This window comes from Amia ocellicauda, chromosome 4, assembly GCF_036373705.1.
Source record: "Amia ocellicauda isolate fAmiCal2 chromosome 4, fAmiCal2.hap1, whole genome shotgun sequence".
Classification (NCBI taxonomy): Eukaryota; Metazoa; Chordata; class Actinopteri; order Amiiformes; family Amiidae; genus Amia; species Amia ocellicauda.
This window is the reverse complement of record NC_089853.1, coordinates 3,095,802-3,110,804: the sequence shown is the minus strand read 5'-3', so window position 1 is coordinate 3,110,804 and position 15,003 is coordinate 3,095,802. Positions and strand designations below refer to the sequence as shown.

Sequence of the window (15,003 nt, the reverse complement as noted above, 5' to 3'; positions counted from 1 at the left end):
TTGTAAACAGCGTAATAAATACACGTTTCTGTTCAGAGATGTTAGGAAGAGCTGAACGTGTAGAGACAACATTATATTCAGACAAGCATGTTCCCATAAGAATACGGTTCCATGTGCAACAATAAAATAAATAGCAAATATGTACTGATATTATTATCGTCATCATTTGTGATGGTATATATGTATTTTAAACCCACATCTTGACTCCCTTCACTTATTACTCTTACTACAGATTTGTAACTGCAAACGACACTTTTTGCCGTATTATTTATAATGTACTTATCAGATCCTTAACCAGGCAAGTTTCACATTAATCATCCAGATACAATATAGCAGTTATAATTGAACCAAAGTGCGCGTCTCAGTCATGGCGTTTTTGGACGCATTTATTAAACCAGTCTTAATGTTTTAGAGGGAAACCCAGATCTGCTGTATTTATTTATTCATTAATTTATCTTGCAAATGGACACGTTAACTGAATCGTGTCCCTTCACACTGACTGTGTCTGGATTGTCCTGCGCACATTCACACACACAGCCTGAACCCCGGCCAGCTGTCATACAATATTAATACATTATTATCCTTCAGTTTATTGTAACTAGTCAGCGCTGCACCGGTCTGTGAAATCAGTGTTTAATGCACTGATATTAACTGTAAGCAGCCATTGTTCCTGTACGTGGATTTCACTCCACGCTGCGTATAAACTTGTAATTTCTCTGTGATCGCACAGGCACTTGAGATTATATCTCCAACACAATGTGTCTGATGTCCTCCTGTGTCTCAGTCCAGCGCTGCTCCATGTCCTCGGTGGGGACGGACGCTTAGCTTCATCAAGCAAACTGTCTGTCCTCTAAAAGAAGATTTAAATAAAATACTTCACAATGTTTCGTGGTTCAAGTCAAGGCCTCTTGAAATACTGTGGAGTAAAGAGGATTTTTTTTGCGGCCGCTTTACCCCCTTCATTTAACTGAAATCTAATTTACAACCTGATGACTAATTAAGCAGACCCTGCACATCTTTTCTCAGATAAGAGCACCAACGCAAAACGAAAGCCAAACACTCACCGAATTGTCAGATTGTCTCTCTGCGTCATCAATACGCTCTGTAGTATTGATGACAAGCTATGGTTCATGGCATGATATGTTTAAATTATGTAAATAACATGCAAAACCCCTTTTAACAAAGCAGGTTGTTCTTAAAAAGTTCAGTATAATTCCTATCCAATTTATACCATATCATGTTTAATTAAATTACATATTCATATATAAATAAAACATAAGAGATGCATTATGCATATGAATACCACTGGGGCAACTCTGATTAAGAGCTTCACTATATATTTCTCCTACGTTTTGAACAAATTAGTATCATAAGCAGCAATTATACTTTTCGGTAAAGTTCTGATAATAAAACTATTTAAACACGAGTTGCTGAAATGTAGTGTGCCAAGTCCCATTCACAATCTAATCCTGACAAAAAACAGCAGCAATAAAACTTACAAAAAACAATACATTAAAAAAAAAAGCAAAATGGGAAAATACAAAAACAATTTAAGTGTTTTTCACCCTGTTTCTAAAACATGCAGCCAGTCAGAATTCAAAATTCGATCAAGGAAAGGAAATAATTAAAGTATCTTCAATTTCAAGGTGAAACGGAAAAAAATTACAGAAAAAGAAAATATATAAGGAATTTGCTCCTTTCCTTGAATACTAAATAAACAGAACAATACACTTCTTGTACACGGACATGTTGTCAAAGATTAAATATGTTTTGCAATATGTATCCTTTATTGCTATATGAATAATACATTTTTTATAAAATTAGAACTGTAAAATGAACTTTAGTACACATTTCAGAGTTTAATCAAAAAATGGTTGTGAATTTGTTCTCCAAAACAGCTAAACAAAAAATTGCCTGGAGCCCTGCATGTAATTTAAGTGTTCAGTAATTTGGAAGTATTATTAAAACTGGTAATTGTGGGCACTTCAGAATGATGCATTGCATTTCATGATATATATATGAATGGTTTTCATGAATATTTAGCTTAAAATGAGTTTCAGGTTAGAGTGCATTTACAAAATATTTTGCTAAACTTGAATGAAATTAGGATTTTAATCATCATTTGAAGCTCAGGGGATTCAACTAGAAGTTCCTATATTGGCATTTGGAGTAATCATCTGTATAATATAATTTAATATGTGCCCAGAACAGTCTCCACATAATAAGATGCTCGCTTTGACAATATGTGGTTAATTTTCTTACAATTAATGTATTTCCTCAGAGTTGGCAGGAGAGTGCTTTTAGAAACTATATCTGTTTTCTGCCACTCAGACTCATGTCACAGGTTGCTTCTCTGTCCTATTAAATCCCATTCAGGATATGCTCTGCTCCTGTAGTCTGGACACACTGACTATTTTCAGGGTAGAGCTGAGAGTTAAAGGGATGCATGTATAGGTACATACACTAGATATGGCAGAAGCCACGGTCAACCCCCAGTCACTTCAACGGTCAAATTAATTCCTCACAGTGAATTACACTAAATCAGAGGCTATAATGTTAATGTGAATGATACTTTATCAATACCACATTACAGTACAATTGTTTGACACTAATTAAATATAACACAGCACTCAAAATGTGTCAAGTACTCAAGATTACTGCCTTTTATTGGTCAGAACAAAAAGGCATGTTTGATAAAGGAGCTCGTTTCACCATGAGGCTTGGAACTTCTGGGCTACGATTTGAGGGAGCAGGACTGGAGACAGTCCCATGGTTATTTACTCTAAATCATGTTAGACAGTCAGCCAGCAGGGCTGCGGTCAGGAGGAGCTCGGCTCGAGAGCGGCCTAATGCATGGCTGTAACGCAGTGGCTTGAGAGATCATTTACATATTTATGCATATTCCTTTACAGTTAAATACACGGTGATGACATTTTGTACTTGAAGCTGAACCATATTTTCAGTTATTTATGCCATGTAAGTATCAAAACAAAAAAACTACATTTTTTAAAAGGGTTCCTAAACTCCACAGTTTGCCATTAACTTAATCAATGTGTTCTAAAACACTAGTGTGGTAAATTGCTTTAGATTTACTGTAATGAATCCCGTCTTTTAAGTTGTAACCATTACATGACCATGTGATTCCAGCTTATAGATACAAAACATTACGTAACACATACTGAAAGCAAAGCTGTACAAAATGCTCAATTGGCAAATTTCTAAACTGGAATGCAAACTGGTTATCAAATGTGTTCATTTATATTTTCTTAAGCTGCTTTAACTCATGAACTAACAGAAACTGTTGAAAGTCAATAATTAGCTAAATTTATAAACATTCTTCCTAATTCTCTGTCAAAAGAATCTTCTGCAGCCTGGGTGGACACATCGCACTGGTCCTCCATTACTATTGAAGTTATGTCCTCACAATAATGACAAAAGACTTGATTATGTTCCCCCAACCACATTAGTCATAATACTCCCCCTCAGAGCAGACTACATGAAAGCTGAACAGGGCTAAGGAGAAACAAATTAAGTATGAAGTTTCAAAAGGGCCCTTTCAAATAAAGACTGACCCTATTTCAAGGTAGAAGCCCACATCGAACTACAGTAAGTGGAGAATCAACGTCAGATGGGCCTGATGTTATCTCACAAGTTTAAACAACCTTCACATTCCCAAGCAGGTAGTAATGTTTTAAAGGTAAGACTATACAGGGGTCTTCACGGGCTAAATGAGCTGTGTTATTTATATAGAAGTTCAACTGCCTTTTTGAGGGGGTCATGCAAATTAAAATGAGGGGGAAAAAAATGAAATTACTAATAAACTAGATAATATTGAAGAGCCCAGCTGAAGTTAGATAAAGACAGATCGCAAAAGCTGGTGTTAAAAAGTAAGCACAGACAGCAGCTGTATATCCCCCTATAGTCAGTACATCTGCCATGCTCTCTGGACGTCTTCCTTAGCTACTGCAGTGACCCGTCACATGCCTCAGAACGAATGAAGTGCGTGTTGCTAGGATCACATCACATGCATGTGTTGCTGTGGCGCTCCGGTCACCTTTATTTTGTAACAAGCGCAATTTGACAACATACATGCAAGTCTAACTGGTTTTGTGGAACATTTGTTAAATTGAAGTATTCAGTGGTGCTGCTCAGATCACAGAGATAAGATTTACTTAAGTGACTTGTTGTCATGCACTAACAAATGCCTGCTGGTTGTTTCAGGTTTCTAGCAGTTCTATAGTAACAAGAAAATGACATGTTGGCGGCGTCTTTTTTAGAAATTATACAACATTTATTATACAACAGTGCACCTCCCTTCCTCTCTCTTGCCTGGGTCAACAGTACTTTTAATAAAAACTGTTTCTCACAATATCATCCACTAGGTTGGAATATAGTGTTGGCAACAAACAAAGAACATTTTAGAAACATCAAATGAAGAATGGCAAAAGAATGGTAAAGGAAAAAGGAAATCATTACTAAGGTTTGATGAGGTAATGAATAATAATATATTCTTCTTCTTCTGATTATTATTATTCAATATAAATGAATAGCTCCTTTCCCAGGGTAATCAAAATCCTGAATTTATATCTTCAGGCTTTTCCAGTTTCAATTTCCACAATTTATTTAACCACCCCTCTTAATTCAAAGCAGGGTCAGGCAGTTTGATTACACAGTAAACCAATGAACAGCAACTAGAACACTGAAACGGCTGTTAATTATACTTAAAAGTGTAAAACCTCAGCTGGAGGAACAATGGGCACGAGTGGCTTTTTCAGACATGCCAATTATTTGCAAAAAAAAAAAAAAAAAAAGTGCAGGAACAACAAATTCAATTACAGTAACTCATTTAACCTATTACAGCAATACACAGTAATCGGGGGACTGACAGACAGTAACAACAGCAACAACACAAACACCTGAAAAAGGGTTGTCACACCAGGACTCCACGGGACGCTATATGCGAAAGGGCAAACTGGACTAGTGAATGCAGGTGGTCTGAATTTTTCATCTTGGTTTGCTGCAAGCAGACAAACATCGAAGTGGTTGTATTAATCATGTATTGATTAACAACGTATGTAACAAGAAAAATAGAGTTCCACATTCCTCTTATAGAAGCAAAAAACTGAAATCACAGGTACGACTATTTGTCGAGATACACACTGTTCCCAAGTTTGTCGATAGACACAATTATGATAAATCGAACTCTACACAAAACACATTCACTTTGTAAAACATCAATATGACCGGTTCTTGGAAGTGTAACTGTTACTTACATATGCACGTGTGGAGGCTGGAATCGGCTCTGGTTGATGTTGTAGTGTGTGAACGCCTGGGTCGGGTTAGAGCTGTACTCATCCACAGAGATGGTAACCTTGCCCTGGGATGGGATTCCATGAGCCATCCTTCCGTCCTTTGCACACACACAAGTCACCAGGATCCAGGACAAACCACTGCAGCAGGCATCGTTCACCAGCCTGATTCAGAACCAAAAATCCCGCTTCCGCTGGGGGCGTGACCTGCCGGAGAACCAAAGCAGGTATTCATTAACATGATAATAATACAAAGCATGAAAAAACAATTGCATCCATAAACAAACAAAACAAAACATTTTTCAAAAGATCAACTGGTTTGTGTAAATATTTCAGATGACTCTAAAATCTGTGTGAAGTTCTTGGAAAGCAGCAAATAAAACTTGAACTATGACAAAAAGATCTGTGCACATTTCCTAATTTAGCAAAAAGGTAAATGTTATGAAAGTAGGACATTATGAATTAATTGAATACAAGTATAGCTCATTTTAATCACACAAAAACATTTCCACTACTGTTTCACTCAACAGTGTAACCCTATAGATTAATTAGCTTCAGATTCACAGAACACTAGTATATAGTAGCATCTATATCAGTGGTTCACAAATTCCTTAAGTTAACTTAATAATTGGCCTAATCAGAGCTTATTAATAATTTTAAGCTATTGGAGATAGTATATAAGGCCCCCATATTCTTCAACTTTTATTTTTTAAAGTTAAATTCAGATTTCAATTAATTAATTGAGAGTGCAGTTGGAACAAAACCCAGCAGGACAGTGGGTCCCCAGGACCACGGCTGTGAACTACTGATCTACTGTCTACTGGATGGCAAGAATGCTTTTATCAATTTCTGCTAGGTTTGGTCCAGAAAAAAAAGGAGAAAAAATAAACTTTCAACATTTAAAGCTTGAACTGGGACAAAACAGGCAAACCTCCTACAGTTTATTCATTTATCTGACCAAAAAAAAAGAAGAAAAGAAAAGAATAAAATAAATAATGTTACTATATAGAACAGTAAAACAATGTTTTAAATGTAAGAAAGTAGGCTATTTTTGCTTATCTGTCATAGTTCAAATGGCAATTAGCATTGATATTCAAGGTTTGAGGTCAAATTAGACTTAATTCACAATATTTCTGGTTAATCCTTAGTGTTCTATAAAATAGACATGCAATGACTGTAATATCGGTTTTACATTTTAAAATTATGACAGACACTATCCATAGCCGGTATCAAACATCAGTTAAGAATAATAATTTCACAGTGCCTTTGAAGGGCAGGCAACTAACTAAATTATCAAAGAACTGTTAAAGTCCAATTTAAAACGTCGAGTCAAATAATATATATAACAGTAGGCACAGTATTTTTAATAAGTTAACATTTATGCCAATCATATTAGTAAGAGGCAAACAGACAGTAAAAACACTGCAGAACATTAGACTGAGGGAACTGCCAGATGGCCAAATACTGTATATGGTACTGTATATAAACTGTACATAAATAATAACTATTTCTGTATTATCTTACCCCCAATCACAAACCAAAATCCATACAAATGAAAGTTCCCCTCAAGCTGCCATGCCTGTCCCGGGCAGCTTCATATTAAAAACAAACACGAGAAACACACGCTAATCAATGCGGTATTAGAGGAAAAAACACCGTGTTCTGCTGTTAAAATAAAATCGCGAAACAATTGCAATTACGTTTGTCATTATGCCAAAATGAAACAATTTAAAAATCCAATCTGCAGCTCAACCATTCTTTTTTTACTATAATGTAGTTTTCAGTTATGCTAATGCAGTAGTATAGTTGACTTCCTGCATTGCATAAAAACAGCTTAAATGAACACTAGTTTCCCTACGCGTACAGTCTCACTTTGTAATTTATTTCCAATTGAATGCATTGCTCAATATTTTGTAAATAAACAGGTGTATGTAACCGCTTTCGAGCAAAATAAAATCTGAAAGCCAAGAGCATAATTGGCGTTTAAATTTCCTGCAAAGGCGACCGCGCTCACACTTCAGGAACTGACCCTAGTCCACCTCTGCAGCTGCCGGGGACGCCAGCTCTCTCATGCCGTCCGACAAGCTCCCTCAGCCGGGCTGCTTCTGAGCTCTGCCCGCCTCTGGCGTCCTTCCCCTCCTGCCTATCCCCACTGATTGATTATAGTCAGTAGCCAATGGGTTTGACATCGCACTCTGCTGGCTTTTGTACAAGATCCCCTGTCCAACGTCATTCATTTCCAACCCATACTACTCCAGCACGATCGTTAATATAAAATCAAAAGCATGCCTGGCACTGCACGGGTTCAGCTGAGGATATATATATACACACACACACACATTTCAGTGTCTCTATAGTCTGTACATTGCAATTGACAGAGGTCTGCAACACGAGGTTGACTGTGTATATTTCCACATGAAAAAATATTAAAATTAAGCTCGATTACAAGCGATCTAGCTCTCTGCCAATTACATTTTACTCCAGCTTTGTCAGTTTCATCCAAATCCCTCCCTCTGTATTTAAAACAACTTAGGCCTCAAAGATAACAATGTCACAGCCTTCCAAAATGTAACGAATTGCTCACATACTTCAATTGAGAACAATCGTGATACAATACAACTGGCGATCGTTACTTTGTTTCACTTCACTTTGGCAGCACTTCATTAAAAAAATAAACCGAGACTAAACCCTGTGCAGCAGACAGATCTACTACTGTACTCCCAACACATCCTGCAATTAAAGCCTTGCAGTTGCATGTGAAGTGCAGTTTAGCTTCAGATCTTACGTTGTGCTGTTATATAATGCACGCTGGCCTGTATGATCCTTGCTTGAGCAATTGGATGAACCCAAAATAGTAAGTTTTAAGTAAACAGAAAAAATATAGACATCTTTGAACCCAGGAAGGGAAGAAAAGAGAGAAAATCAAACCCTTGACATCGCAAGGAACAAGGGAGCACGCATTCTTCCCAAAGATCATTCATTCCATGAACTGTATCTCGATGCTCAAAACGACGACCCTGACACACAACTATGCGTCGCGTCTGAAACGGCGCCCGGCGGCGGGACGCGCTGCAGCCGCTGATCTCTGCGTGTAAATGACGAGGCACCTCTAACCCGCGGCTTTGTGCTCCTGCTCTTTCTCTCCCTGCGATTTTCTCGCTAATCGGGGTGCATACCTTTCCTGTGGCTGTGCGGTGTCCCGGGGTCGCCCTCTGCGCTGTTAGAGGCGCCGGCCCATGGAGAGCGGTGCGGGGCGGTGCGGGGCGGTGCGGGGCGGCGGTGCGGGGCAGAACCTTCGACCTGCGGGACCCCGGCCGGCTCTCGCGCACTGAGACAGACAGAGCAGCGCGAGCGAGAGAGGGAGAGAGAGAGAGCCTCGATCTGGGAGAGGAGGAGAGCCTGAGAGAGCAGTGCAGTGAGAGGGGACTGCCACTGGGGTCAGGGAGCAGAGCACACACACACACACACACACACACACATACACACACACACACCCGCACATACACACACACACACACGCACACTGAACACACGCACACACACACACACACACTGAACACACACACACACACACACACACGCACACTGAACACACACACACTGAACACACTGAACACACACACACTGAACACACTGAACACACACACACACACACATACACACACACACACCCGCACATACACACACACACACACGCACACTGAACACACGCACACACACACACGCACACTGAACACACACACACTGAACACACTGAACACACACACACTGAACACACTGAACACACACACACACACACACACTGAACACACACACACACTGAACACACGCACACACACTGAACACACACACACACACACACGCACACTGAACACACACACACTGAACACACTGAACACACACACACTGAACACACTGAACACACACACACACACACACACTGAACACACACACACACTGAACACACGCACACTGAGAACACACTGAACACACACACACACACAGCAAGCAAGGCATAATATGTGCTTCCACGTGGATGTTTAAATTCTACTATATTAATATTCGATAATGTTTTCCTAAGCACAAATTTAAAAACGTGTTTACATATTTAAATAACTATTAACTAATAACTATTAATCTATTGACTATTGGCAATTATTATTATTATTTATTTATTTATTTCTTGGCAGACGTCCTTATCCAGGGTGACTTACAAAATATAAGTGCAATACAAAGTGCAAAAATACAGAGCAGTTCAAGGCATAAAACATTACAAATTCCAATTCATATAATACAGTGCAATTCAAAGCATAATACATTTCACAAATTCCAGTTTACACAAGTGTATACAATATATGGGGTCTTACATCCTGGATGTAAAAGCTGATGAGTGCAGACAATATGTGAGGTCACAGTCAAGGGCCAAGGGAAAGGGAGCATAGGGGACATCAAAATAGCAATATGAGTGCTAGTAATGCAAGGCAAGTAGTATGATAAAACATTGTAAAGTGCTATCTTATAGGAGAGTAAATGGCTAAATTACAAGTACTGTCTGAAAAGATGTGCAACTTGGATTAAGTTATCTTGATGTAAACATCAGGACCTTAATTGTAACTGAGTAACACTTATTAATTTAATTGTAAACAAATTAATTATATATATATATATATGACTCCAAAACCAACCATAGCCATATATAGTGATTGATAGATAGATAGATAGATAGATAGATAGATAGATAGATAGATAGATAGATAGATAGATAGATAGATAGATAGATAGATAGATAGATAGATAGATAGATACAGTTTTGGAAGAAGAAGAAAAGCATTTTTATAAAGGCAGAAAAACTGCATGAAAAAAGCGTCAGAGTCTATCAGAGGTCAGAGCAGCAATGCATATATACAGTGTGGACTGTAAGGGGGGGAAATCATGCAAAGGGAGAAACCACGGATTTCAGTTGGGCTGGGGTCAGGGAGCAAAACACACCAAGGATATAAAGAATTAAAAATGCTGCGATATAATGGCCCTTGAGTGGATCTGCCAGTGGGCCGGGGGATCTCGGAGGAGGAGGAGTAATGGATACAGAGTGTTTAAGATCATAGAAATACATCTGTGTGAGGAGGGGGGCACTCTGCCTCTCGGGCTGAACAGCACTGAAACTGAGACACTGTGCAGCATTCAAAATATAGAAATGTAACAGTGCGTGAGTGCACCTGCCACAGGGGTCAGGGAGCAGCAGAGAAGGAGAGCGTGGACTGTCTTAATACAGAGGACCGAAGTCCCAACTCCGTCTGTGTCTGTAGAGAGAGGATGCAAGCGGAAACTGGGAAGTAGTAATGAAAAGAAAATCTCTCACTGAATTCACACTGACTGTGGAATTGGATTACAGCTGGCCCAGTATTCTGCACATGCACACCAAGATATGAGGGCACGGTCGGCCAGAACTCCATGAGCAGCACATTGTCAGAGTCGCCATCGTTTGGGTCACATCTTACACGGCTGTAGCACTGCTTGTCACAAGTCCTCAGAACCACGGGCCTCAGCAATAATGGAGCGCTTCGTTCTATTCGGTTTTAATTATTTGACTCAGGGTCTCGTTATTTGAATGAGATCTGATACAGTCAAATATAGTTCATTTTAAATTATGAAAACAGTGCGCTGGGTCGGGGGGGAGGGGGTTACAGTAACACGCCATGCCAAGAATGGGAAGAGTCACGTTTTCTCCTAAGAAGACGGGAGATTAAAAGAGAGAACTGACATTCCAAACATCATATTATCAACCCAGCGTCATTGCAGAATTAAAACTGTGGGTTCTCGTATTTACCATATATATATCTTTTTTTCCTTCAGAATTTCAAAATGGCAAGGTATAATTTTTATTAGCAACACTTTCCAATTTTTGATTCAGCTGGTGTTTTGTGTGTAGCTCTAACGGGGCACATCCCATTTAATGGAAACTAATACATTTGCATCCATTGCCTTTGCAGTCTGGGTGAATTCTCAAATTTTACTGACATGCTTCAATTTTGTGGCCCATCATTGCATTTCCCTACTATAACAGTGTGGAGTGATTTCCATTTGACTCTCCCTTATCTTTAAAATACAATTTCATCATCTAGCCGCTGGGCGTTAATGTGGGCTGAGTTGAAATTTCATTCAGAGATGCTACATTTAAACATTTGACCAGCATTTGTTCTTCTGGCTTAAAAAAAAAAAAAAAAAAGATATTACACATAAAGGTTACAGATGTCGAACGGGAAAAGGTTTTGCTATCATTTTTTTCCCACTTTCATTCTTGATCACACTGATACAATAGAGAGAAAATGTAAATGTTACTCAGTGCGAAAATATACTATATTTCTGTTTTCCTTACTATGAGAAAAAAGAAAGGTAAACACCTACTTAAAAAATATGAAAGAAATAAATAAAGCAGAAGGTCATAGAAATATATAAGTAAATGCTAGTGTTTTGCCAATATGTGATTGACTCTACAATGAATGTGAAGCCTCATTCATATTGCTGTAATAATCCATGTAAAATATACATCAAGAGAACAGAAGAGTAGGATTTGAAAACAACAGAGATGTCACAGTACAATAAATTAAATGTGATATATAGCAAACTACAAACTACAGTCTCCCACAGTGCAAAGTATGCACTTCTTACACACAGTACAACTAGAAAACCAATACCTGGATGGGTTTCCAAGCATTGTGTTCACATAAAATATTTTGTCAGGTTTTTCTAAAATGTTGCTTAACTATAGAGATGCTTCAAGTGCAAAATAAACAAGGAACAGCAGTGAAATTCCTGAATCATAATTGTATTTAATCCCAGTTACTGTGGGGCAGTTTATTTAGGTTTTATTAATGCAAGGAATGCACAACAAAACAGATAAATATGTTTTGTTTTAAAGGGTGGTGTTATTAATAATATAAAATAATATATACACGATCAAATATGACTTCGCATTTGTTCTCACCGTTTAGGATGGTCAGATGATAAGTCTTTCTTCAGCTTGTCAACCACAGTAAGTCTGTAGACTCATTTAGCGATTAGATCTAAACATCATTATGGTGAAGATATGGGCAGCTGGGGAAGGAAACAAACTATATCCCAGTTACATCTTACTGCAGTCTTATTAGATAAGCTTCTTAACCCAATGATTTAAAATAATAAGGCCATTGTTAGAATGGATAATGAAAGAGGATCAGAGCTGGGCAGTGTTGGGTGGTTCTGCCTGAAAGATTGTAAATCATATTATTTATATTTAGATGGCCTTTTATTTTCTATTTAACCAAAAAATGTACAGCTGTTGAACACACTCGGACCAAAGAGAGCGGTGTGAATGGTGGCCAATTAAAAAGTGAGCCCCACAATCTAGACCATTCTTCACATACCTTTCATGTTCTTAAAACAAAACCAAAAAAAAGAGGTTCCTGTGAAATTATGCACCACGGTTTTTAATAAACAATTTATAATCTTGAGTTTCAGTTTATCCAATGTCAAATAGTACATTGGAGCTATTATATGAAGTCGAATCCCCACCATATGGGACTGTTTAACTCTCTGCTATGTACAAAGTGCAGTTCACAATAAGATACTTTAAAGCAGGTCTTCTGGGAATGCTCCAGGGTACGTGTGTTCTGGGAAAACCGGAATTTTATATTAATGGCAAAGAAGTGGTATATGTAGAAACTGGCAGTACAGCATGGCCTTGCTCCATTAGATAATAGAGAATCCCCGAACACCTCAGCCAGTGCCATGTTATTGCTTCCGGCTGCTGGAAAACCATTGATTCCCCCACCTCCCTGGCCTTGGTAAAGGGATGCTCTCTTTAAACTGGGTAATTCAGCAATAGTAAAAGCATTATTAACACGGAGAAGTGGTAACCTAGTACAAAGCGAGTCTCACTCAAATGCTTCTTGATGTTTCATGATATTCCACCTCACGCAGAGAGGCAATCTAGTTTCAGACTTTCAAACACTCCTATAGCCGTTAAAACTCGGTCTCCTTTTAATCTTTTTTCTTTCTCTCTTTCTGGATTTAAAATTATTTTTAGTTTCTACCGCTTACAGCTCATAGGAAATGACCCTGTATCTTGAAATTAAAATATTTATGATCCAGATGGAATCTGATTAGTAATTTTTGGTGAGTTCCACTGCAGATTGGAAAATCACAGTCTTATATGTGATGGTCTAGTAGTATCACAGTCAAAGATTCACAGTTTAGATTTTTCTAAACTATCATTGCTTGATTGAGACAGCAAAGTTTTTATATTTTGCCGATCTGCGATTCTTCAGAAACAGTTCAGGAATATTGTCTTTGTGTTTCGATAAGTGCAAGAAGCGGCATTCATTATAATGCATTTAGTTTTAATGTTATTTATTTGTATCTCAGTAAATCACAAATTGATGGGAGGAGAGAAAAAAAGCAGCTTTCAAATGTCTGAATCGGAGTTGTGGGAATGCAGACTTCATCAGAAAAATGAATAAATGCACTGTGAGTAGAAGTGTTAGCAGGGTCAGGAAGTAGAGTACTGAAGGAATATGAAATAATCATATAAATGCATCAGCACAGTGAGTTAGCGGGTCAGGGGGGTCAGAGAGCAGGGAATTCAGAGAGCAAGAAAGAAAACAGTGGAATATAAAAGGAAGATACAATTATGGCTAGACCGAGGATCGACTGAGAGCAAGCCAGAGATGGCCAGGGCTCGAACATTTCTGGAATATTGCCGGGGTGAACTTCATTTTTCATTGTCCTGCTGAGATGTTTGAAAGTGCTTCACTGTAAGAGGCAGGGGAGGCCAACCGCTGTCTTACGAGTTACAACCTGTCTGATGTGGGAAGAGCTGCCCTGGCTTGGTCCCCAAATGGATGTTTTAATTTGCAGCACCTTCCTGGAAGTCGTCCATGCAGGTTGACAAAATCTGGCAGGCCTTGTCCACCCCTGTGGCCCTGCCATGATTACTTGTCAAGTAAAGCCCGTTCCCCCCTGAGCTGCCCTGTGCGCCGGGTCTGCCGTGGGGCGCTGGTGTCAACACTGCAGCGCGCAGGTCTTTAAATCGGGACTAATTTAACTTGGGTTAACTGGGAATGATTTTTAAATGCAATGATTGCCTAAAATAATGTGCTAAACCAGGTAAGATGAATCCATGCATTTGGTTTGTTCTTTCATATATCAATGTATTTCTTTATATTCTCTATTCTATTTGTCACAATCCATATTTTGTGCTTTCTAAGATAGGAAACGATCTTTTCTTTACAAATAGAGGAAAAAAGCACAGTAGAAATGTATAATTCAGTGATTCAGTTTTTATGTTTTTGTCATTCATAAACATCTAGCTTTTATAACATAAATATATGTGAATTCACAGAAATAAAATTGGTATAAACAACCTGAACAATGCTGCAGTCATTGATTAAATACATTTGCATGTTACAAATAATATATAATAAGAGGAAATTCACACACTCAAATTTTGAATTTATGTCAGAAGAGCTAAAGCATATTTCATGACCAGTTTGCACCTTTTTAACTATAAATAATAATAATGAAAGAACCACATAAATTACCAATGCAGAGGTTCAGTATAAAATTTTAATCTAACAGCTCAGTGTGGTAAAAAATAAGAAAATACAAACAAACATTTGCAAGGCCTCATTGTAACTAAACAGTTCAGTGTAACATC

General features: G+C 38.3%; 1 protein-coding gene across 3 annotated transcripts in view; it reads right to left on the bottom strand.

The window, feature by feature from the left end:
• LOC136747580 (metallophosphoesterase MPPED2) overlaps positions 1–8,664 on the bottom strand; it is a 48,936-nt gene extending 40,272 nt beyond the window's left edge. The window contains exons 1-2 of one of the 3 annotated variants that reach the window (XM_066700519.1): positions 8,486–8,664; positions 5,274–5,516 (exon numbers count right to left, since the gene is read on the bottom strand). In XM_066700519.1, the coding sequence (XP_066556616.1) occupies positions 5,274–5,401 (128 nt within the window). In that variant the 5' untranslated portion in view covers positions 5,402–5,516; positions 8,486–8,664. Of the gene's footprint in view, positions 1–5,273; positions 5,517–6,833; positions 6,854–7,338; positions 7,444–8,485 lie in introns of those variants that run through there. The other 2 variants (XM_066700520.1, XM_066700521.1) reach the window with 2 other exon arrangements.
• Positions 8,665–15,003: the final 6,339 nt, after the last annotated feature.